General features: G+C 43.7%; 1 protein-coding gene and 1 long non-coding RNA gene across 8 annotated transcripts; one reads left to right on the plus strand and one right to left on the minus strand.

Annotated features, from left to right (window-relative positions):
- Positions 1-1,894: 1,894 nt before the first annotated feature.
- LOC145512864 (uncharacterized) lies at positions 1,895-20,724 on the minus strand. 4 transcript variants are annotated; one of them, XR_014058874.1, is made up of 8 exons: positions 20,179-20,724; positions 13,833-13,978; positions 13,064-13,185; positions 12,046-12,204; positions 11,582-11,784; positions 4,268-4,311; positions 3,522-3,574; positions 1,895-3,372 (listed from the first exon to the last, which is right to left on the minus strand). It is a non-coding gene; the product is annotated as an uncharacterized LOC145512864 (long non-coding RNA). The 4 variants fall into 4 exon arrangements; XR_014058876.1 differs by lacking the exons at positions 1,895-3,372; positions 20,179-20,724 and adding an exon at positions 18,415-18,728 and having other exon boundaries at positions 3,449-3,574; XR_014058875.1 differs by lacking the exon at positions 1,895-3,372 and having other exon boundaries at positions 3,453-3,574; positions 4,272-4,311.
- Positions 20,725-20,784: 60 nt separating this feature from the next.
- Positions 20,785-24,931, plus strand: SPATA31G1 (SPATA31 subfamily G member 1). 4 transcript variants are annotated; one of them, XM_081506804.1, is made up of 3 exons: positions 20,785-21,027; positions 21,409-22,072; positions 22,523-24,931. In XM_081506804.1, the coding sequence occupies exons 1-3, from the start codon at positions 20,797-20,799 to the stop codon at positions 24,865-24,867; spliced, it is 3,240 nt and encodes a 1,079-aa protein (XP_081362930.1). In that variant the 5' UTR covers positions 20,785-20,796; the 3' UTR covers positions 24,868-24,931. The 4 variants fall into 4 exon arrangements, with proteins under 4 accessions (XP_081362930.1, XP_081362921.1, XP_081362928.1 ...); XM_081506795.1 differs by having other exon boundaries at positions 21,409-24,931; XM_081506802.1 differs by having other exon boundaries at positions 20,785-20,943; positions 21,409-24,931.
- Positions 24,932-25,893: the final 962 nt, after the last annotated feature.

A 25,893-nucleotide genomic window follows, 5' to 3' on the forward strand; every position in this document is an offset into this window, starting at 1 on the left:
GGATGGGTAGCCATTCCCTTCTCCCGGGGATCTTCTTGACCCAGGGATCAAACCCAGGTCTCCTGTATTGCAGGCAGATTCTTCACCATCTGAGCCTCAAATAACTAAAACAATCTTGAAAAAGAAGAATAAAGTTGGAGAACTCACACTTCATGACTTCAAGACTTACCACAAAACTACATTAATTAAAATAGTATAGGGGTTCTCTGGTGGCTTAGTGGTAAAGAATTTCCCTGCCAATGCAGGAGACACAGGTTTGATACCTGATCTGGGAATATCCCACATGTTGCAACTAAGCCCAAGTGCCATGACTATTGAGTCTGTGCTCTAGAGCCCAGGACCTGCAACTACTGACCCACAAGCTGCAACAACAGAAGTCACCACAATGAGAAGCCCACGCACTGCAATTAGAGAGTAGCCCTTGCTCTCTGCAGCTAGAGAAAGCCTGAGCAGCCAAAAATAAAGAGTAAAATAAATTTTAAAATAAATTTTAAAATAAATAAATAAATAAAATTTTAAAACCACAATGAGATACCACTTCTACCAAATAGAATGACTATAATAAAACTTAAAAAAAAAAAAACCAAAGAAAATAAGAAACGTTTACAAGGATGCGGAAAAATTGGAACCCTTGTGCATTACTGATGGGAATGTAATAGTGCAGCCACTGAGGAAAACAGTTTGGTGGTTTCTTAAAAAGTTAAAGATGGGGACTTCTCTGGTGGTTCAGTGGCTAAGACTCCATGCTCCCAATGCAGGGGGTCTGGGTTCAATCTTTGGTCAGGGAACTAAATCCCACATGCTGCAACTAAGACTCAGTGAAGTCAAATAAATAAATAAAAATAAATATTAAAAAAAAGTTAAAGTTGGAACTACCATATGACACAGCGATTTTATTCCTAGGTATATATCCAAAAGAATTAAAAGCAGGAACTTGAACATATATTTGTACACCAATGTTCACAGCAGCATTATTCACAATAGCCAAAAGTTGCAAACAACCCAAGTGTTCATCAACAGATGAATGAATAAACAAAATATAGTATATATACACACAATGGAATATAAGTCAACCAAAAGAGAAGTGAAAATTTTTATATATGCAATAACATGGGTGAATCCTTAAAACATGTGAAATTAACTAGACACAGAAGGGCAAATATTATATGAATCTACTTATTAGAGGTACCTAGAGTAGGCAAATTCACAGGGATAGAAAGTAGAATAAAGGCTACCAGAAGCTGGGGTTCCGAGAAGGGGAAGAAGAAAGAGTTATTATTTAATGGGTACATAGTTTATGTTGAGGAAGATGAAAAGGTTTTAGTAGATGCTAGTGATCATTATACAGCATTGTGAGTGTATCTAATTCCTGAATCTAAATTGTACACTTACGAATGGTTAAATGAGAAATACCATGTTATGTGTATTTTATTATAATAAAAACAATGAAGTCTACATGTAAAACTATACAGTGTTGGACTTCCCTGGTGGTCCAATGGTTAAGACTCCACACTCCCAATGTAGCAGGCACAGGTTTGATCCCTGGTTGGTGAACACTACACAGTACAAACAAATAAATAAACTAGTACAATATTATGTGTCAATTGTATCTCAATAAAAATTAACTAACTGACTTAAAAGAAACAACAACATCAAACATCAAACAACAATGGATCAAAGACCTAAATATAAGAATTAAAACCGTAAAACTCTTAGAAAAACTCACAGAAGTAACTCTTCATGATTTTAGATTTGGCAGTGGATTCTTAGATATGACACCAAATTTTTGAGCAACCAAAGGAAAAATAGAAAAACTGGACTTCAACAAAATTAAAAACTTTTGTGCTTCCAAGGACACTATCAAGAGAGTGAACAGATAACTCATAGAATGGGATAAAGTATTTGCAAATCATATATTTATAAGGGTTTAGTATCCAGAATACATAACATACTCTTAAATTCAACAACAAAAAGACAATCTACCCAATTTTAAAATAGGCAAAAGACTTGAATAGAAGTTTTGCCAAACTATTTATGTAGCCAACAAACACATGAGAAGTGTCAACATCATTGGTCAAGAGGAAACTCTTGTTCATTGCTGGGAAATGCAAATGTTTTGGTGGAATATTATTCAGCCATAAAAAAGAGATGAAGTAGTAGTACATGCTACAACAAGGATAAACTTTGAACATCTTATGTTATGTGAAAGAAGCTAGATACAAAATTTTAGTTGTATATTCCACTTATATGAAATATGTAGAACAAGCACATCCACAGAGACTGAAAGTATATTAGTGATTGCCAGGGGCTGGGAGAAGGGAGGAATGAGCAGTATGTCAATGACATAACTTTTGTTGAAATGAAGAATTTGTTTTGGAATTAGTGGTGGTGATTGCACAACCTCGAGAATATAAAAAACTACGGATTGTACACTTCTTAGGGTGAATTCTATGCTATGGGAACTATATCTCAATTTGTAGAAATAATATTTTAAAAAATGAATAAAGAGATTCATGTGTAAGGGTTGATATCCTGAGTCAGGAGTCAGGTGAGGTAAAATAGTCCAGACACAAAGTCTATCAGAGAATAGGACCTGAGTGTGCTCTGAAGGAAGAGGGGAAAAGGCAAATTTTAGAGGTGGAAGATAATCCAGTAAGAAGGTAGGAATTAGTGGCAAAAAGTTCTGGTGGCCAAAAAGTGGTGAGAGTAATGAAAAGACTGATAATAAAGAGAGTCTCAGTCTTGAGAGTTTGAGGAGCGATAGGGTCTAGCAGCAGCAATCCTGGAACAAAGGTAAAAGTTAGGGGTGGAGTGAAAGAACGTTAAGTGAATTAAAATGCAAGGAGGGTACCCAGTGGCCTGGAAAGCTCCACAGGAGGAAGAAATAAAGTTTCAGAGGATGAGAAAAATAGATGGGTGAAAATATGGGGACAAATGTCAGAGTGACCTCTAACAGAAAGAAGGCCACTGATGTGAATTATAAGGGTAATGTAGGCCTAAGGCCCACTGTGATGTTGGGCTACAATTAAAGGAAGGGAGACAATGAGCTAAGATGGGTACAGTGTGGGAAGATGGGTTTCCATAGGTCCTCAGGCTGACAGAGGGATAAATAAGACATTGTGAGAGGGCTCACTCAAGAGGGGCTCTTAATTGGTTTTCAAAAGGGTCTGTTGAGAGTGGGGATGCCAGAGAAGGGGAGAGAAGTTGGCTCAGGCAGAGAACCAGGGGACATAGCCAAAGGGACACAGAAGACACAGCAGCTTCCCAACCTACTTAAGCATCAGAAGATCAGCTTCCACGGTCACCCTATTGCGATCCTCTCAGCAGGGATCTCGCTACAAACTGCTCTCATCAAGAAGTTTTCCCAGATGGCTGCAGAAGACAAGATGCACAAACTGAATGGGGATAAAGGGACACAGCAAGGCTGGCAGGAGTCACATTCCCCATGTCACTGACTTCAAGATGCTTCTTTTATTCCTCAAGGAGGGGTTTCTCTCACATTCCCTTCCCTATAGGATTACCTTCTCGTGTCAACCTCGGCTGCATGGGGGTCCTGCCACCACAAGAGGCCATGCTAGGAAGAAGGGAATAGGAGAAGAGATTCATCAATACCTGCTTTCCCAAAGAGCAAGCAGGTCTCATGTCACATGCACTCTTTCTGGCAAATTTTCCTCGGTAACTGGGAGACTTGGTCTAATGTAGTGAAGGTAGAAGCAAAGGATCTTGTAGGAGGCTCAGCAAAACTGTTCTCTGGGGGAGGCTCTTGAGAGACTAGACTCCAAGAGCCCCAAGCATTAGTACACAAGGTCAAACAGTGACAACAGTAGAGAGGCTCAAGTATGGAATAGTGTTTTGTACTTTATCCCATCTGATCCTCATAACCACGCTGTGAGGGATGAAGGTCAAGTGTAACTCAAGGAGGAATCTGAGCCTTGGGAAAGTTAAAACAACTTGTCCCAAATCAGGACCCAAAAGGCCTGTCTATAGATTTCCATTCCACTGTGTCTCACACTGCCACCTGGTGGGCAAGACCCACCGGCCAGCTCCACCGTACTTCCACTCCCAGGACGGACCTAGCAGGGAACCGATGAAGTGTGCTTGGTTCTAACTCCTTCCCATGACTCTCCCTGAGGAGAACTTCATTTTCTAAGAGGGTTGAGCTCTAGCAGCTGACATCCTTAGAGACTGTGGATGTGGACCTGGGTCATGAAAAGGAGAGATTAAGGTTAACCCTTGAGTGCTATGGACTGAACAGTCAGATCCTTACCTACCAAATGCTCCCTCTTTGCTCCTCTTCCTTCTGCACTGATGCTGAAAAACAAAAAGGAATGAGGGGCTTGGACTCAATTCTTATTCTCCTCTCTCTAGGCAAGTTGCAGACATTTATTATATGTGAACAATATGATTTTCTACATTGAATTACTGAAATTGTGAGTTCTTATCCAGAAATCATTTTCAAAATGATTAAAGTATTTTCTATTTTTTTCTCCTTTGAAAATCTCAAACAAATGTTTTCTGTATGTGATCCTCAGTTGATTTTTTAGTTAGTAGTCCTTAATGATGGAGAAGGAAATAACAACTTACTCCAGTATTCTTGCCTGGAAAATTCCATGGACAGAGCAGCCTGGTGGGCTATAGTCCATGGGGTGACAAAGAGTTGGCCATGACTGAACACGTCACTACAATCCTTAATGAAAAGGGTAAATAATCTCAGATCAACAAGGGCATGAATGTTTCCATTCAATAGGATTTTACCCCCTGAGTATAGAGCTTAGCAGAGAAGGAAATGGCAACTCGCTCCAGTGTTGTTGCTTGGAGAATCCCAGGGATGGTGGAGCCTAGTGGCTTGCCCTCTATGGGGTCGCACAGAGTCAGACACGACTGAAGCGACTTAGCAGCAGCAGCAGCAGCAAAGAGCTTAGACTCTAGCATCTCAGCACTGCTCTGCAGATCAGCTCAATCGCAAAGGAAACATGTGAACCAGAGATATCTGAGAAGGTGTGTGATGAATGTGTGTTGAAAGACTATTCTCCTATAAGTATCCTGAACTATCTTCACAATTTAATCCTGTGTTATCACGTACAGTAGCTTCTAGCCACAATGGCTGAAGCACTTTGAAATGTGGCTAGTTTGAACTAAGATGTGCTGTAAGTGTAAAATATACACTGGATTTTAAATACAGTACCAAATAAGGATGTAAGATGTCTCAATAATAATTTTTTCATATTGCTTACATGTTGAAATGACTGTTGAAATTTCTGATCAAATTTGCTCTTTTTTTTGAAGAATTTTTGACGTGAACCATTTTTAGAGTCTATTGAATTTGTTACAATATTGTTTCTGTTTTATGGGGTTTTTTTGGCCGTGAGGTCCCACGTGGGATCTTAGATCTCCTACCAGGGACTGAACTTGCACCCCTTGCATTGGAAGGTAAAGTCTTAACCACTGAACACCTGGGAAGTCCCTCAAATTTGCTCTTAATATTTGCTCAAATGTCTCTTAATATTGTCAATTAAAAATTTTGTATGTGACCACCAGCTTTTTCATTTTTCTCTGCTGTACAGCATTCTTTTGATGCTTATCACTCAGAAACATTCTTTCACAACAGACCTTTGCAGATTGGTGATGACCCTCATTGAACCTTGGGTCTCACTCTGTAGTCAACTGTGAGGATTCATTTAAAAGTGAATTTCCTCTACACAATATAAAGGAAATCATTTGTCAAAGGCAATTTCAGTGCACATTATTACACATAATATTATGGGGACAATAATGGCATAATAACTATTAACATGCCAAAGAATACACAAACAATTGTGTTTGTTGTTAAAAACTTGAGATTTCTATATAAATATTTTAAAATATTTATGAGAAAATGGATCATGTCCTGTAACACATTTAAAATCAAGTGTTTGATAGAAAACAAACTTCTGATTACCAAAGGGGAAAGGAGGTGGAGGAGGGATAAATTAGGAGTTTGGGACAGATACAAACTACTTCATATAAAATAGATAAACACAGACCTACTATATGACACAAGGAACTATATTTAGTATCTCGTAATAAGTATAATGGAAAAGAACATGAAAAAATACATATGTATACCACTGAACCACTTTGCTGTACAGAACAAATTAACACAACACTGTAAATCATCTATAATTTAAAAATCAACATATACTGTCTAAAATTAACAAGTCAAGAAATATTGGTAAAAGTATATTATTTAAAAATAAGAAAGAAAGAAAACAAGATGTGAACAATGCAAAAAAATAGCCAAAAGAACATATAGTTGTTACCTCTGATAAGCAAAGCTTACAGTAGAAGAAGGTGGGGCAAACAAAGAATCTGTCTTTTTACCCCCCCTTGGCCACTCTGCTTGGCTTGTGGGATTTTAGATACCCAACCAGGGATTGAACCCAGGGCCCAGCAGTGAAAGCATCAAGTCATAACCACTGGACCACCAGGGAATTCCCAAGCCTGCTTTTTGTTAAAAGAAATTACTATCTGACTTTTAAAACCATATGCATACATTACTTTGATTTAAAAAAAAACTAATTTTAAATCCACGAATCGAACCTAGGTCTCCTGCATTGCAGGCAGATTCTTCACCATCTGAGCCACCAGAACACAGATACTAAGGTTGCCCTAAAAATATGCCCAACCCAGAAATCTAAAGCTTTGTTGGTTGTCAGCACCAATGAGGAATAGTGTTTAGAACTGACAAAGTATAGGGAGCTGAATCTGAGAACTGCACATAAAACCAGGCAATCAAAAGGACTATATATTGAACATGTGAACAAATCTGCATGCTGGAAACCGGAGTCAATTAAAAAAATCCAATCTGTCTCTGGTGACACTAGGAATGTGAAACCAAGCAGGACCATATGTGGCTCCAGGGCAAGGAAGTTTTTCTGTGTTTCCCATTTCCTGCTTGTAGGAAATAGGCTTCAGCCTCCATGACCTCTCCTGAGTGCCAAAAGGCAGGTTCAAACAGTTGCTAATCAGGGAAGGGAAGGGATGCAGAGACCAGGGAGGAGCAGTGAAGAAACAATAGTGCAGCCTTGGGACAGGATCCAGGTTCTGCCTCAAGGGATACACATATAACTGTTTTTGAGCTCTTCTGCAAAACTAATGACATGTGTGTGTGCTCAGTCATGTCCAACTCTTTTTGACCCCATGGTCTGTAGCCTGCGAGGCTCCTCTGTCCATGAGATTTTCCAGGCAAGAATACTGGAGTGGGTTGCCATTTCCTACTCCAGGGGATCTTCCCGATCCAGGGATCTAACATGCATTTCCTGTGTCTCTTGCATTGGCAGGCGGATTCTTTACCACTGCTCCACCTGTGGAAGATGATAACTACTAGATGAAGCATTTTCATTGCAGAGAAGTCAGTTTGATAACCTCCAGAATCACAGAAGCTCATCAGAAGAACACCTAAGGCCAGATTAGAGGAATTCGGGTCCTGCACACACCGTGATCCTTTCCAACAACCCACCCTTGAACCATTTCGAAAAGTTCAGTTTAGTTCAGTCCCTCAGTCCTGTCTGACTCGTTGTGACCCCGTGGACTGCAGCACGCCAGGCTTGCCTGTCCATCACCAACTCCAGGAGCTTGCTCAAACTCATGTCCATTGACTCAGTGATGCCATCCAACCATCTCAACCTTTGTCGTCCCCTTCTCCCCCTGCCTTCAATCTTTCCCAGCATCAGGGTCTTTTCCGATGAGTCAGTTCTTCGAGTCAGGTGGCCAAAGTACTGCAGTTTCAGCTTCAGCATCAGTCCTTCCAATGAACATTCAGGACTGATTTCCTTTAGGATGGACTGGTTTAATCTCCTTGCAGTCCAAGGGACTCTCAGGAGTCTTCTCCAACATCACAGTTCAAAAGCATCAATTTTTAAGCAATCAGCTTTTTTTTTTTTTTTTAATAAATTCATTTATTTTAGTTGGGGGCTAATTACTTTACAATATTGTAGTGCTCAGCTTTCTTAATAGTCCAACTCTCACATCCATACAAGACTACTGGAAAAACCACAGCTATGACTAGATGGACCTTTGTTGGCAAAGTAATGTCTCTACTTTTTAATATGCTGTCTAGGTTGGTCATAGTTTTTCTTCCAAGGAGGATCTTTCAGTTTCATGGCTGCAGTCACCATCTGCAGCGATTTTGGAGCCCAAGAAAATAAAGTCTCTCACTGTTTCCATTGTTTCCCCATCTATTTGCCATTACCTAAGTTTTTTGAATGTTGAGTTTCAAGCCAGCTTTTTCACTCTCCTCTTTCAGTTTCATCAAGAGGCTCTTCAGTTCCTCTTTGTGTTCTGTCATAAGAGTAGTGTCATCTGCATATCTGAGGTTATTGATATTTCTCCCAGCAATCTTGATTCCAGCTTGTGTTTCATCCAGCCCAGCATTTCGCATGATATACTCTGCATATAAGTTAAATAAACAGGGTGACAATATACAGCCTTGACTTCCTCCTATCCCAATTTGGAACTAGTCCGTTGTTCCATGTCTGGTTCTAACTGTTGCTTCTTGACCTACATACAGATTTCTCAGGAGGCAGGTCAGGTGGCCTGGTATTCCCATCTGTTTAAGAATTTTCCATAGTTTGTTGTGATCCACATAAAAGACTTTGGTGTAGTCAATAAAGCAGAAGTAGATGTTTTTCTGGAACTGTTGCTTTTTTGATGATCCAATGGACGTTGGCAATTTGATTTCTGGTTCCTCTGCCTTTTCTAAAACCAGCTTGAACATCTGGAAGTTCTTGGTTCATGTATTGTTGAAGCCTGGCTTGGAGAATTTTGAGTATTACTTTGCTAGCCTGTGAGATGAGTGCCATTGTGCAGTAGTTTGAACATTCTTTAGCATTGCCTTTCTTTGGGATTGGAATGAAAATTGACCTTTTCCAGTCCTGTGGCTACTGCTGAGCACATGGCCCTCAAATCTGCTGGCATATTGAGTGCAGCACTTTCACAGCATCATCTTTTAGGATTTGAAATAGCTCCACTGGAATGCCATCACCTCCACTAGCTTTGTTCGCATTGATGCTTCCTAGGGCCACTTGACTTCACACTCCAGGATGTCTGGCTCTAGGTGAGTGATCATACCATCATGATTATCTGGGTCGTGAAGATCTTTTTTGTATAGTTCTTCTGTGTCTTGCCACCTCTTCTTAATATCTTCTGCTTCTGTTAGATTCATATCAGTTCTGTACTTTATTGTGCCCATCTTTGCATGAAATGCTCCCTTGGTATCTCTAATTTTCTTGAAGAGATCTCTAGTCTTTCCCATTCTATTGTTTTTCTCTATTTCTTTGTGTTGATCACTAAGGATGGCTTTCTTATATCTCCTTGCTATTCTTTGGAACTCTGCATTCAGATGGGTATATCTTTCCTTTTTCTCCTTTGCCTTTATCTTCTCTTCTTTTTTTTCTCAACTATTTGTAAGGCCTCCTCAGACAACCATTTTGCCTTTTTGCATTTCTTTTTCTTGGAGGGATCTTGATCATTGCCTCCTGCACAATGTCATGAACCTCCATACATAGTTCTTCAGGCACTGTGTCTATTAGATCTAATCCCCTGAATCTATTCGTCATTTCCACTGTATAATCATAAGGGATTTGATTTAGGTCATACCTGAATGGTCTAGTGGTTTTCCCGACTTTCTTCAATTTAAGTCTGAATTTGGCAATAAGGAGTTCACGATCTGAGCCACAGTCAGCTCCTGGTCTTGTTTTTGTTGACTGTATAAAGCTTCTCCATCTTCGGCAGCAAAGAATATAATCAATCTGATTTCGTTACTGACCTCTGGTGATGTCCATGTGTAGAGTTGTCTCTTGTGTTGTTGGAAGAGGGTGTTTGCTATGACCAGTGCATTCTCTTGGCAAACTCTGTTAGCCTTTGCCCTGCTTCATTTTGCACCATTGCATAAAACTCCTCTCCATTTCCCCCTGTGTTGGGACACACAGGTTTTGTTTTTGCCATGTAAATATATGTATTCCAAAAATAAATAAAATTCACATTTTAAAGACTTAGTTCTTTCTAACATCAACTCTTTATCATGTCAACATTAGCTGAATCAAATACCACAAAATAAACACCAAAGTTTTCTCCAAAAAATCATATTTACCCAATCTTTTACAATATATGGAAATGCTTATTCTACAGTAAGTTTTCAAACACTAAATTTGATCTGATATTGTATGTAAGAAATATGCAGGACTTCCCTCATGGTGCAGTGGATAAGATCCACCTGCCAATGCAGGGGACATGGGTTCAAACCCTGGTTGGGGAAGATACCACATTCCTCAGAGCCCACAGGAAGCAACTACTAGAGCCCATGGTGTGCAACAAGAGAAGCCACCGCAATGAGAAGCTCACGAACCTCAACTAGACAGTGGCCCCTGCTACTGCAACTAGTGAAAGCCCACGTATCATGAAGACCCAGCATAACCAAAAATAAGTGTCAACTACAAATTGGCTGATCTTCCCTGTAGCTCAGATGGTAAAGAGTCTGCCTCAATGCGGGAGACCCAGGTTTGATCCCTGAGTCAGAAAGATCCTCTGGAGATCCACTCCAGTATTCCTGCCTGGAGAATCCCACGGACAGAGGAGCCTGGTGGGCCACAGTCCATGGGGTCGCAAAGAGTCGGACATGACTGAGCAACTACTACTACTACAAATTGGCACTTGCCAAGAGCATTTGTCAGTGACTAAACAACAACAAGGGCATTTGCCATCTACCTGTGCTGCTGCAGCTGCCAACTTTCAATACCCCCTAACAAGAATTCAGGGTGGAAAGTGAGGCACTCTGTGCTCCAGGGAAACTGGTGGAACAGGTCTTTGTTAGGAACTTATTTCATGATCCCAATGTTTACATCTCTTCATATCTAGAAAAGTACTAAATCCCTTCACAGTGACTAGCAGAAAACCTTTCATAAAGGACTTGATTACGTTAACTCTCCTTTCACCAAAATTTTATACACTGACCTTCCCCTACTGCCTCTTTGAATCAGTCTCTCAGAGATATCTGAGGTGCTGTATGCTACACTGCAGCCCTCATTTTACCCCAAATAAAACTTAATTCACAGCTCTTACGTTGTGCATCTTTTTAGTGGACATAAGTAAATAAACTTTTTTTTTCCCCAGTAACATTTCTGGGGACTTTCCTGGTGGTCCAGTGGTTGAGAGTTTGCCTTGCAATGCAGAGGATGTGAGTTTGAGCCCTGGTCAATGAATAAGATTCCACAAGACTGGGAGCAGCTGAGCCGTGCACTCTGGAGCCACTGGGTGCCACAACTAAGACCTGAGATAGCCAAAATTTAAAAAGTAACATTTCCTCCTATCTCTAGTAGGATACAGCTAGAGTGCCTACCAAATACAGGACCTGACACGTAGAAGCCCCCCCAAAAAATGCAGCAAGAGATTTGAAGGTAGTTGCTTCGGATTCCCCTCTAGAAGCCTGTCGGCGAGCCCCTCAGGATGGGCCCTCACTTCTGCGCACCCACACCTGCGTTAACGGCTGAGGCCTGCCCTGCCCTTTGCTCCTACTGCCCGCGGCCTCGCCGCTTCGTCCTCCCACCTGAAACAATCCTCCTGGACATGAGCTTCACCCTCCCGAGGACGCCAATCCCTCCTGGAGGGGCGGTTCCTTCAGGTTACACAGTACAGAACAGTCCTGACATTTTGGGACACTGGGCCCCTCAGGTGCAGGGAACAGAGCGTGTTGATCCCGCGGTGCTGCAACTGGAGCTGGGTTGCTGGCCCTTCGTTTGGCACATCCTTCTGGAGGAGGTGGGAAGAGGAAAAGGGAGGAGGAAGAGGAAAGAGGGGTCGGGGAAAGGGAGAAAAACGAGTTGGTCAGTTTTAGGACGCCAAACCTACGGCCGCATGTCTAAGCTGGCGCGCTCTACGGAGGGACCTGGGCGCAGCCGCCCCACCCAGAGGCCTAGAAGATAAAGGAGTCCTGCCCCGGAATGGGCCCTGAGGTGTCCGAAAAGCCTTGCCCGAATCTTAGCTGTGCTCCCTGATCTCAAGTATGCTTACTTCAGCATCCTGAGCTGTTGTCTGCTGGTGGCCTCCAGGAAGCCTGAGGAGACAGTCTTGAGGTGGGCCCCGCCGGGTACCAAGCAGGCCCTCTCCGGAAATCTCGTCCTTTCATTCAGTCACCGGTAGGGTACTGAGCTCCAACTATGTACTAAGCGCCTGAAAGTGAAAGTCACTCAGTCGTGTCCCACTCTTTGCGACCCTATGGGCTGTAGTCCGTGGAATTCTCCAGGCCAGAATACTGGAGTGGGTAGCCTTTCCCTTCTCCAGGGGATCTTCCAAACCCAGGGATCGAACCCAGGTCCTCCCACATTGCAGGCAGATTCCTTACCAGCTGAGCCACAAGGGAAGCCCAAGCTAAACGCCTGATGCTGAGGTTAAAGCAGTGAACTGGATAGACAAGGTCCCTGCCCTCAGATAATTAAGAAACAAGTTACAGTCTAGTGTGGAAAGTGCCTGTGGAGGAGGAGAGGATGAGGGCACCTGTCCTAGCTTGGGGGCATCAAGGAAAGTCTCCCAGAGGAACACTTCACTAGAGCAGGAAGAAAGGAGATTGGAGGCAATGATTTGGGATGATGCAAAGTTCTCATAGGATGGCTCCTGGTTTCTCTGAAAAGTAGAGCTCTGTCATATATGTTAGGGGCCGGGAGAGAAAGAAGTGGAGAAAATTAAAGAAGGTTTGAATTGATTTTGAGTAGAGTGGGAGAATTTACTAAGAAATAAAGTACATAAGCACCATGGTCAAGAAGCTTTGCTTCCTGTTGTGTGTGTGTCCCACATGATGGGGTTTGTGGGGATTTAGTTCCCCAATCAGGGATCAAACCCCCTCTGAGTCCTAATCACTGGACTGCCAGGGAAGCCTTGCCTGTTCTGATCACCCATGTATCCCAAATACTTAGAACAGTGCCTAGCACATAGCAGGCCCTTAATAAATGGAATGCATAAATAAATGCATTGCAAGTAATAATGGATTTGACCATTAGTCATAGACCATGAATTTATGGTGGCACCAACTTACCTATATATATGATTTTATCCAATAATGCTAAGCTCTGCTTTCCTAAAGAGCAGCTCTGGCATCGAGATGGGATTTTCCCAGATTGAATTGATGAATGTTGATTAGGTGATGAACCATGAAGTCTGTCTTGGAGAGGGAGGAAATAAAGGCAAGAGGTTGTTTATGGACGGGGAGAAAGTGGAAAGATCAATGGACTAGATAACCTGAGAAGGTTGAAGAGTTGGCATTTTCGGATAAATCTAGAGGTTGAAGTTAGAGGGTGATGTAAGACTATATTATTTCAGAAAGTAGAGTGTTTCCTGGTGATGATGCTTCAGATATGGCCATAGTTGGAGAGGAGCAGAGGTAAAGGACTCTGAGATGAAAATGTCTAGGAACTGAGTCTAGGTCATTGAATAGGGCTATCCACACTGATGTTTGGGTCCCCCATAGATTTCCCTCCTTCAAGGGAGGGAAATCTATCCAGCCCCTTCCCCAACCTTCAGAGGATCTGCATTGCATTCATATTTCAATTTACGCCTCAGATCTCAAAAGATCTGGCATGGCTCTGGGCCAGAAAACAGAATAGGGTAGTTAGAGAGAGCTGTAGTGGACATCTCTTTTATACCATCTTGTTTTGGTGCCAGCAGGCATGCACCTTTCCAAAAACAGTATGTCTATGGCTCCTGGAGGAATGACTATGCCCTTGCTTCTTTGGTCTCAGTCCACGTGCAGGTGGAGTGTTCTTCCCTCCACACCCTTACTCCAGGAGTGAGTGTATGATTCAGACCTGTCAGATGAAGCATTCTATTCCCCTGTGTGCAGTTCAGTGAGTAGTTCAGTGATGGATACATGACCAACTGGAATCCGTAAGCACAATATTGTCACAGCAACACCACATTTTCAGCTTCACTTGAACTTGCTACCACACAACACCTGAAAATAGTTAGCACATAAGACAGAGAGTCAAGAAATGGAAACGGGGGAATTGTCTGGTGGTCCAGTGGTTAGGACTCCGAGCTTCCACTACAGGGGGCATGGGCTCGATCCATAATCAGGGAACTAAGATCCTGCAAGCCATGCAATGCAGCCAAAAAAAGAAAAAGAGAGGAAAAAAATGAAAATTGAATCCTGATGACATCATATTGAATCCCTGCATCAATCCTATTGCCTGAAGCCACCCCTACCCCTGGACTGTTCAGATATGAATCATACATTCCCATTTATTTACACTGGTTGGATTTTAATTTCTGTCACATATACCCAAATGATTCCTTACAATACAAAGGGGTTCTCAATCTCTAACTCTGCCTTCTAGAATATCTGTATACTATGGATACACAGATATTTAGATATAATAATAATATGTTAATTTCTTTGTGTCACAGATTCTATGTTGAAAAAATATAATAATACCTACTTTAAAGGGTTGTAAAGATTAAATGAGATAGTTATGTTAGAGTATAAATTTATCCCACAAAACTGAGGCACAAGAAACATTACATTACTTAATTTTTCTAAGTTAAACTAAATCTGGCTCGAAACTCTTATTTATCAGGGTTGTAAGATATCTAATATTAATCATAATTGGTGTGGGAGCAGGGTTTTTCCCCCTCTTTAGTGTGGTATATACATTGACCAAACCAAACAAAAACGTTTAGGAAAGAACCTCGGGTCTTGAGTCTGTCATGGTTGCCACTGGGATGTGCATTGTCTGAACTCATACAGTCCACACAAAGGCAAGTGACTCCACAGCATCTCTGCCAAGTGTGTACATCAGCATCTAAATATTTAGTCCCCTAATCATTAAACCAGCTCTCCCTATGAGAAGTCCTGCTACCTCTCAACTGACTTTTTAAAATTTTTTATTTATTTATTTTTGGTTGTGCTGGGTCTTCCTCGCTGTCCTCAGGCTTTTCCTAGATGCAGAGAGTGGGAGCTACTCTCTAGTTTCGCTGCACAGGCTTCTTATTGTGGCAGCTTCTTTTGTTGCAGAGCACAGGCTCTAGGCACAGGGGCTTCAGCAGTTATAGCACTGAGGCTTCAGTAGTTGCAGCTCCCAGGCTCTAAAGTGCAGGCTCAGTCATTGTGGCACATAGGCTTAGTTGTTCCACAGCATGTGGAATCTTCCTGGCATGCCTGCTCAGTCACTCAGTCATGTCCAACTCTTTGTGACACCATGGACTATGCCCATGAAGCTTCTCTCTCCATCAAATTCTATAGGCAAGAGTGCTGGAGTGGGTTGCCATTTCCCTCTCCAGGGGATCTTCCTGACCCAGGGATCAAACTTGAGTCTTCTGCATTGGCAGGTAGATTCTTTACCACTCTACCACCAGGGAAGTCCAGCCTCCTAATTGACTTCTGTCACTCATGGAGCCTATTGCAACATCTCTTTTCTCTAGTCCCTGAACACATGGCTATCCTCCGGCAACTCCTCTTCTTTCAACCCAGCACTTCCTCCATCTTCTTGTTAAGAGCACCTTAAATTTTCATCCCACACAAGAGCCTGGATAAGGCTGTAGAACAGGTGTATTGAAACTTTAATTTGGGACTAGAAAATTCAAAACCCATTAACTATTCCATAAGATAAGAAACCTATAATTCTTAGAAGAGAGGAGAGCAAAGTTATCTTTTCTTCCTACTGAGTATCTCTTTTGACAATGAGTAGCACACAGCACTTGGGAAATTATTCTGCCATAAATGTAAATAAGCTGGCACAGAATAAGTATTCAGTATTGTCTTCTCTATTTCCTATCAGAACTCAACTTACTTTATTCATTCAGAGATAGCAAACTCAAATACCAGGGAGATAATACAAATGACTAAAAATAGACAAGTGTAAGAAAACAAAATCATAGCACAATATAAACAGAAACTAGTCTTTAGCCTTGGCTTTAACAAGGAGAACATGGTGAACTGGAAAGCACAGGGCCACTAAAGGACCTTCTGCTTAGCTTTAAATGCTCTTAACTTGGTGGGAATGAGCGGCCTGTGTTGCCAGATTTTAACCAAAAATATTATTGTGTACAATCTACTAATCTTATAATGTTGGATACTCATTCAAGTTGGCTTCACAGGTGGCATAGTGATAAAAAAAAATCTGCCTGCCAATGCAGGAGATGCAAGAGATGCGGGTTTGTCTCAAAGTGGGGTGGGGGGGTATATGCATACCTATGGTTGATTCATGTTGAGGTTTGACAGAAAACAGCGAAATTCTGTAAAGCAATTATTCTTCAATAAAAAATAGATAAATTTAAAAAAGAGAGATGCGGGTTTGATCTCTGGGTTGGGAAGATCCCTGGAGAAGGGAATGGCTACCCACTCCAGTATTCTTGTCTGGAGAATTCCATGGACAGAGAAACTTGGCAGCCTACAGTTCACGGGGTCGCAAAGAGTCAGACACGACTGAGCAACTGTGCACACGTGCAAAAGTTACAAAAAAAAAACAACAAGAAACAAACTGCTGGCCACGTTGTCTGGGCCAAGTCTTAGTATGTATCTTTAAGCCTTTTTATGATTTTTGCTGCTACATATATACTGCTAGCTGTCAAATTTATATACCCTATCGACTGCTTTACCTGCCACCGTACCTGCATCCTGCGAAATCTGTATGCAGGTCAAGATGCAACAGTTAGAATGGGATATGGAACAACGGACTGGTTCCAAATTGGGATAGGAGGATGTCAAGGCTGTATATTGTCACCCTGTTTATTTAACTTACATGCAGAGTACATCATGCGAAATGCTGGGCTAGATGAAGCACAAGTTGAAATCAAGATTGCCAGGAGAAATATCAATAACCTCAGATATGCAGATGACACCACCCTTATGGCAGAAAGCAAAGAGGAACTAAAGAGCTTCTTGATGAAGGTGAAAAAGGAGAGTGAAAAAGCTGGCTTAAAACTCAACATTCAAAAAACTAAGATCATGGCATCCGGTCCCATCACTTCATGGCAAATAGATGGGGAAACAATGGAAACAGTGAGAGACTTGATTTTCTTTGGCTCCAAAATCACTGCAGATGGTGACTGCAGCCATGCAATTAAAAGATGCTTGCTCCTTGTAAGAAAAGCTGTGACCAACCTAGACAGCATATTAAAAAGCAGAGATATTACTTTTGCTGACAAAGGTCCATCTAGTCAAAGCCATGCTTTTTCCAGTAGTCATGTGTGGATGTGAGAGTTGGACCATAAGCAAAGCTGAGTGCTGAAGAATTGATGCTTTTGAACTGTGGTGTTGGAGAAGACTCCTGAGAGTCCCTTGAACTGCAAGATCAAACCGGTCAATCCTAAAGGAAATCAGTCCTGAATATATATTGGAAGGACTGAGGCTGAAGCACCAATACTTTGGCCACCTGAAGAACTGACTCATTGGAAAAGACCCTGATGCTGGGAAAGATTGAAGGCAGGAGGAGAAGGGGACGACAGAGGATGAGATGGTTAGATGGCATCACCAAGTCAATGAACATGAGTTTGAGCAAGCTCCGGGAGTTGGTGATGGAGAGGGAAGCCTAGTGTGCTGCATTCCATGGGATTGCAAAGAGTTGGACACAACTGAGCGACTGAACTGGAATTGAATAGACTGTTTCCCCAAGCTTCAGTGCATGTATCTAACTGCCTCCTGCCTGACAAACATATCCTTGTCACAAGAATCTCAAATGCAAACGTCTAAAATGGAACACATTGACCTGTCATCCTAAATTGGTCACCAGGTTTGTGTTACTTATCTCAGTAAAATGGCACAAACAAATACACCCAGTCCCCCAAGTCAGAAACCCTGGAGTCATTCTCAATTTCTGTTAGGGAAATTAACTGAATAGTCTTGTTTAGGCTTCACAGAAAAAGCAGAGCAAGCCTCTGACCTTGCTTCTAACCTGCCTGGACACTGCCCTGACTATGAGTGACTGTGACTACCTGCTGTGAGTGCAAGCCTTGTAGCACCATAGATAAGATGAGGGAGAAATCTTGAGATTGATGAGACCCTGGAGAGGGCCTGGCCAACAAAGCCCCAGTCTTAACTACGTTCCAAGTTTTACACAACAAAACAAACAGCATTAATATGAAACCAGAACTGCGATCTGGTCACAGATTGTCCTGGGATTATAAGCGGGAACTCAAACTGCAATCTTTGAAGTCTCACCCACTGAGTGGACGTGCTGCCTGGGACCCTTTCCCAACTGGGACTCCAGATGTACTGTGACATGGGAGTTCCCAATGCTGATTAAGTCTGGATGTTGGTCAAAACCCAATTTGGTGATGTATTCTCTGCTCTTTCTATTTCTCTTTTCTTTTAATGTTAGTATGTTGAAAGTAAGCTAGATAATTCTCTAATAAATATCTGTATTATTTATTTGTATATAACAAGTGACTTACTTTGTTAACAAATCCTTTGAATCTGAGATGAAAGTGAAAACTTTCAGCAAAACAACTCCTCACTCCACTCCATCCCACTGGTAACAAAGTCTAATCAATTATAACTCTGGAATTCTACTTGACTGTTATTCTCCACCTCCACCATCACTGCCTTGGTTCAGGCCTCATCTTTTGCCCAAACTAAAGCAAAGTTTCCCTAGCCAATCTCTTGCCTTCAATCTCTTTGCCCTCACTATAGCCAGAGTATTCTTTCCAAGACACAAACTTGATCTTGTCTCTTCCCTGCTCAAAACTTCTCAATTATTTCCCCTCACCTTCAGGATAAAGTGCCAACTTCTTAGTCTGGTATTCAGGGCCCTTTGTGATCTCATCTATCCTACTGCTTCCTTTACCCCCACCTAATACAACAGATGCACTGAAACACCTTCAGTTTCCCTAATGGGGCATGCTTTCTCTGCCCCACCACTTTTACACAGGCTGTTCCCACTGCTTGGATTGTCCTCTTGCTTCCTACACTCTCATTTTCTTGACTCTTCAAACCAAGCACTGATCTCTTCTGGGAAGTACCCTCTGACATGCCATTCCCTTCCCCCAAGCTGGTTAGATGTTCTCTACCCGCAGTACCCTGTGTATATCTCTATTTAACTTCTATTATTTGACTATTTCCCTCACTGAAATGGGAACTACTTTAGCACAGAGACCCTATCATCTGCTTCCTCAAGACTGAGCACAATACCTGATCCACAGGAGGCACTTAATAAATATATGTGGATTGAGTAAATGAATAAATCTAGGCCAAGTCATGGTACCAGTGGAGAAAGCTTTCTTGCCCAAGATCACATGTCCAAACAGTGACAGAGCTAGAAAATCCATCTTCTCAACTTCAACTCATGGTCTTTCTACCAGACTAACCTGGCAGCTGATGGGGTAGGGTGAGAAGAGAGCACTGAATTGTATTGCAAAGGCAGATACTGAAGTTTGATCTAAAAAAGAGGAGTTGAAATGGAACAGAGTGGTGGTTTTAGGGGAAAGAGGAACAAATGGAAAAAAAAAAGATCAAGCACATTTGATTTACTGTCATCCTTAACATGAATGCTTGCAAAAAAGATCTCGGGCAACCTAAAGACATGAGATATAAAAGAGGAAACAGACTCCATCTCTTAAAGATGGAATGAGGCTTAATATTAATAATTAGGAACTTTAAAAGTGATGAAAGAGGACTTCTCTGGTTGTCCAGTGGTTAAGAATCTACTTGCCAATGTAGGGGATCCCTGGTCTGGGAAAATTCCACATGCTGCAGGGCAACTAAGCCCGTGTGCCACAACTACTGACACCCGTGCACCCTAAAGCCTGTGCTCCACAACAAGAAAAGCCACGGCAATGAGAAACCTACTCACTGCCAACTAGAGAAAGCCTGCATACAGCCAAAAATAAATAAATAAAATTTTTTAAAAATAAAAGTGATGGAAAAAATTTTCACATATTGAGGTATTGGGGAAGTCATTCTGGCTTATAAATGATTTGACTTAAACTTTATAGTCTATCAAACACACATTGTACATCTGATTTAACCACTGAAGAAAAGGGTGCATTGTCCAGAAATAAAGAATATCTGTTTTGAAGTTAGAGATAAATGCCTTCCTTCATGGGAGGCCAATGCCAGTACTCCTTTGACGATAAGGCTCCCTTTCCAGGTACCAAGGCCATACTGACTTTCCGTGTACCAGCTAATCCGTCTTTTTTGAAACATGGAAGAATACGTACCCCTGTCATGTTTGATGTCCTTTATTCTGACAAGAGATAAAGCTGTGCTGAAAACCAGGCTTCTTGGGAGAAGTTCCTCAGAGTTATGAGAGGCTGTCTTCTGGGTTAGTCTTCAGTTTGACTCAAATAAAACTGTTCTCTATTCTAATCTCGCTTTAGATTGGTTATTGATCATTTATGGCAACAAAAGAAAATTTTAACACACAGCATATACTATGTACTAGTCTAAGCATATAAATGTTTTCATTTAATCTTCAAAACAACTCTATGTGCTAAGTAATAATATTATCCCCATTTTACAGGTGAGAGAATTGAGGCACTGAAAGATTGAGTTTTTTGACTTCACAGGTAAGAAGTGGCAGAGCCAGGATCTGAATAAGGCAGCTTGATGCTAGAATCCATGTCCTCAACCACAAGGCCTGAAGGTAATTCTGATCTTAGGAATCAAGACAAAAGGGGATCACTCAGGTTTCACTGAATGAAGTATGAGTTGTCTGGTGGGGGCAATTTTTTGGCCCTAAATTCAGACAGACTGCTGTTAGGTATGTGGGGGATGGGAGTTCTTTGTTCTGTGATGCAGTGATGACCTCAGGGTAAACTGCCACTAGACTGAGGAAAATGGAATGGCTGCCAGAGGACCCGCGTGGGCCTGAGAGGGTCGTGGGGTTCCTCTGGGACCAGCTGACCTATGCCCTAGCCTGCAGACACTGTGGCAGCAGCTGCCTCCAGAGTCCAGGGAATCTGATAACACTGTTTTTGTTCATGGTTTGGCAGATCCAGAGGTGGTGGCAGCTTGGGAGATGGCGACAGCTTCAGCCCTGGTACTCTGGGGACAAGATGAGAGGCAAGGTGAGTGATACAGCAGTGCAGCTGGGTTAAACGATTCATCACATGTGAGTTCAGGGGAGGAGTCACTGACATCAATGTGGGCCCAAAGAGGTGACCACACAAGCCTTAAGTGTGAGGCCGGGTAAGTTTTACCATTAACACATTTGAAGCCAGGTAAATGCTCACTGACCCTAGATGTTGAGTTATGTAAGGGAATGCTGGTCTCCAAATGTGGCTGGGTAATGGCCATTAACACCAGATGGGTAAGGGACTATTGTCCCCAGGAGTGGGCCCCAGTGAGTGACTGTCCACTCTGGGTGTAGACCAGAGACTGAGGGCTTCATGATACACTCTGTCTCTGGAAAGCCTTCACACCTGAGTGTATCTTTCTCCCCTTCCCAGGGCCTACTACTTCTGTACCGTGTGGCTTTCCTTGATCGCCTGTGGAAGCAGAAGTCAGAGGAGGAAGAGGAGGCATTTCTGGATCCACTGAAGACACGTTCTCTTCCTAAAGAAGCTCCTATTGGAGAGCAAGTCACTACAGCACCATTCCAGCCATCTTGTAATTCTGAAGGCCTCCACAAGGCTGCAGGCACACTAGAGCAAGGACTCACGCAGACCCCAAACCCTCCCAGATCCTTTCCCACCTTTCAGATCTTGACCAACCTGCCTGTGAGGCACACAACAGCATCAGGGAGCCGCCCACAGGAGAGAAAAAGCCAGTTCTTCTGGGGTTTGCCCTCTCTGCACAGTGAGTCCTTGGAGGCCATCTTCCTGAGCTCAGGTGGCCTCTCTCCCTTGAAGCTATCTGTTAGTCCCTCTGTCTTCTTTAACAAGCTTGCCTTCCTGCCTAGATCCCCAGTATTGCTGCTTCCCCAGTATTGCTTCCCAACCCCGCTTCCCACCCAGGAAGCCCATACTACAGAGGGTCTGGAAAGGATGGCCTCTGATCCTCAGCAACTTTCCTCTCCATCTTCCCCTCCTGTTCCATCACTTTCCCTTCATCTTAACCACTTTCCCATGGACCATAAGAGAGTCCTATCTGGCACTGAGGCAGATGCACAGTGGCTTACGCGGCAGAGAGAGATCCCCTGGGTCTCCGGGGATCAAGCTCTGCACCCACAGCCTAACTTTCAAAGAACCAGACCCTCTAAGCTCTTCTATTCATCTGAGGTCTTGTGGAAGGTGCCAGGGGATCCTAGCCTCCAACAACACTTTCCAGACTCACTCTCTGCCTCCCTAGCAGAGAATCCCTCTAGTCTCCTGGGAACCCTAACTAGGTCTGAGGCCCCATGGCAGACCATGGAGCAAAAGGAGGACCCCAAAATCCCTGAGCCAGCAATGCCAGCTACCAGCCTAACCCAAGCTTCTCTGCCAGAATGCCAGGGAGTCAGCCCTCTTGGAGGCCCTTCTGGATCTGAGGCCCTCTGGGAAACCATGAGGCAAAGAGAGAAGCCTCAGATCCCTGAGCCTGCGATCTCGGTCCCTTGCCAATCTGTAGCCCCCTTGATAGAGCCTCAAGGAACTAGCAACCTGGGAGTTCCACCTGCAGATAAGACTCAATGGGGAACCACAGGACATAAAGAGAGTACTCAAGCCTTTCAGCCCTCAATGCCAGCCCCCTGCCAGCCCCTGGACTCTCTGTCAGAAGCCCAGGAAGTCAGCCCTGAAGGAGGACCTTCTGAAACCAAGGATTTCTGGGGATCCTTGGGACACAGAGCGAACCCTATGGCCTCTGGGTCTCCAATGTCAGCCCTCTGCCCTCCCCCACTTCCCCTGCCAGAACTCCTGGGAGGCAGACTCCTGGGAGAGTCACCTGGATATGAGCCCCAGTGGAGATACAGAGAAAATTCAAAAAAACCTTGGGCCTCTGAGCCTCCAGCCTTTGACCTCAACCCAGGACTCCAAGGAACCAGATCTGCTTGTGTTCCATCAGAATCTGAGACTCTGAGGAAGGGCATGGAGAGTAAAGAAAATCTTTGGGTCTCTGCAGACCTAGTTTCACCTCCCAGCTTCCCCTCAGCCTCTCTGGAGTCCTCAGGCACAGGTGTCCAGGCAGTCTTGTCTGACTTCAACACTTTGAGGGGAGCCATGGAGCAGAGAGACAACCTCTGGACTTCAGAGTCTCCAGCCCCTGGCCACAGCCTATCTCTAGCTCTGGTTCTAGACCACCACAGAATCAGTCCTGTGGGAGGCCTCACTGGGTCAGAAACTGCATGGAAAGACACTGATCATTCCAGGAATTCCTGGGCTTCTGAATCCCCATCTCTGGCCTTCAGCACACCCCCGGTTCTTGTACTGGATTCCCTCAGAGCTAGCCCTATGGGGGTCCCGTTTGAATCTGAAGCTAGATGTGGGGACCTAGGAGGGAGAAAGGACTCCCGGACCTTGGAGCTCCCAGACTGCAGCTTACCCCAAGACCCACATGGAGCCAACTCCTTGGGAGTCCAGCCTGACTCTGAGCCTATTCGGGGGGACGTGGAACAGAAAGAAATCTGTTGGGTTCCTGCATCCCCAGTGTGGGGCCCCAGCCCACTCCCAAACTGTATGTCCAAGTCTCACACAAGTGAGGCTATTGGAGACAAATGTGACTATAAGCCTGAGGGGGAAACAGTGAAACAGACAAAGAACTGCAGGACCACTGAACTCCCAGCCGCAACTCCCTGGTTCTCTGCTCTTCTACCAGATCCACACATTGACCTTGAGTTTGTGAGGAGGAATATGCAACATCTCAGAGAGATCCCCCAGGACCCCAACCCTCCAGCAGTGGATCCCCTACAGTCAATACCCTGGCCTCCTGCCCAAGCTCAAGCTCTGAAGGTTGAGTCCAACCAACTTGGCCTACCCAAAGGAGGGCTGTTAACAGGGGCTAACGCAGAGACTCCATCCTCCCGGGGTGAGGCTATCCCAAAGGTACCCACCTACTCTGGGATCCAGGCCTGGCACTGGAGTAAGGAGTTGGAACTCAGGCTGGAGAAACTACAGCAGAGCCCTGCTTCCAGATCTCCAAGTCAATCATTCAGCAGCTCCCTTACCCTGAGCTCCACAACTCAAGCCACCCGGAAACTCTCTTCTTGCCCACCACAGCAGACTCATCCCCCAAGTCTACGGCCCCACTCTTCAAGCTGTCATCCCCCCAAAGCTCAAAGCACAGTAACTCAGCCTGTCCAGGTCCCCTACTGTTATCACTCCCACTTCTCTTTCCAACTTCAGACACAAAAGTCTGCCAGGGCAGAACAAGGGTCTCAGAAAGAGCAAAGAATGAAAGCAAAGACAGTGTACCAGATCTCACCCCAAGAGTCATGTGTTCACATGGAGGCTGGTGAGAACTGTCTGGGCCAGGAAGAGCCCTTGAGCCCTGCGGTTCCAGCCTCAGGCAAGAAACAAGACAAAGCTTCAGCCCTATCAGCCAAAAAGAGAGCCAGCCCTGGGAAACCCAAAGAAGGAGACTATGGAGAAGCAGATCCAAGTTTGGGGTCATCCATAGTTACAAGAGAAAGCCACTCAGCTCAGGCCAGATTAGCAGAGAACCCTGTCAGCAGACTTTCACGAAGATCTCAGCACAGTGACCAGAGCTCTCCACGCACTGCTCTCTCCCCCAAGCCTCACTCCAAGTATGTAAGTTCCCAAGGTCAGAGAGGGGCAAGGCTGGGAACTCCTGACATTCTGGCCCCTAGGCACTGTAAGCCCTGCCCTTGGGGACAGAAGCATCTTTCCTCCTCACCTCCTGCTCCCCTTACCAGCAGTCTCCAAAGGATGTTAGCCAAGTTTCTGGGTACCCATGGACCCATGCCCACAAAATCCATCAGCAGAGGAAAGCCTGGTAGCACTGGCACCCAATATAAGTATCCCAAGACCTGAAGCCAAACCAGCTGGGGGGTGGGGAGACAAAGGAAATCCTAATAAACTAGCTGAACTAGAAAAATCCCACTCAGGTCTTTTTTTGGAGTCTGGGGTACTGGGAATGTCAATTCCCTATGCTGCTGCAGCTGTTATATCCTCAGGATCAGGGTCCCACAAGTAGAGAGCTTGGGATTCTATAGGCTTAACTTTCTTTTCTAGCTATTCACATATGATCAACCTGGAGTCCTCTACAGGGTGAGGCTGTTAAGGCCAGGAAAGCACAGACCAGTGCTGCCCTTGAGGAAAACTCTGCAGGAAGTCAACAGAAGAAAAATATACCTGTTCACAGGAGCACAACTGATATGAGGCTAGGCAGTTGTTATTGGTCCTGGGCATGACCCCTTTCTTTACTTGATCCACAAATCTATCTTTCTAGCCAGTTCTTGTCAGCTCTCTGCTCTTTCAGGTTTAGCTCATGCATCCCAAGGTCACAAAAGTTTAGTCCCTTTTCCTATGTTTAGTGGTCATCTGGATTTCTATCATATCGTATACCTGTTTTTCGATTGCAGTTTGTAATACAGTTATTACTTTTCTACTGCTGCCATAACAAATTACCACAAAACAACACAAAGTTTGTTAAGTTTGATATATGTCTCACAGGGATAAAATCAAGAGGTTGGTAGGGCCGTATTTCTTTCTGTGGGCACTAGGTGGGGTTCATTCCTTGTCTTTCCCAGCTGCTTCTAGAGGCTGTCCTCATTCCTCCTCCTCCATCTTCAAAGCTACCAAAGAAAGTTAACTTCTCATATCATGTCACTTTTTCTTCCCTCTCCCACTTTTAAGGGTACTTTTAATTAAATTGGGCCCATCTTGATAATCCAAGATACTCTTCCTATCTTCGAGTCAGTTGCTTAACAACCTTAATTCCATCTGCAACTTTCTCTTTGGCCATATAGCGTAACACTCATAGGTGCCAAGGATTAGGATGTGGACATTTGGGGTGGGGGACAGACGGGCTCGGGAATGGCATTATTCTGCCTATCA

The sequence above is a fragment of the Giraffa tippelskirchi genome, chromosome 1 (genome assembly GCF_054371585.1).
Source record: "Giraffa tippelskirchi isolate mGirTip1 chromosome 1, T2T-mGirTip1v1.2.pri, whole genome shotgun sequence".
Taxonomy (NCBI): domain Eukaryota; kingdom Metazoa; phylum Chordata; class Mammalia; order Artiodactyla; family Giraffidae; genus Giraffa; species Giraffa tippelskirchi.

What these genes read in the sequence shown, in the direction of transcription:
- SPATA31G1 (XM_081506795.1), top strand. Translation starts at nt 20,797, where the DNA reads ATGGAATGGCTGCCAGAGGACCCGCGTGGGCCTGAGAGGGTCGTGGGG. An exon ending in GGGACAAGATGAGAGGCAAG is followed by an intron (nt 21,028 to 21,408) that starts GTGAGTGATACA and finishes TCCCCTTCCCAG; the next exon opens with GGCCTACTACTTCTGTACCG.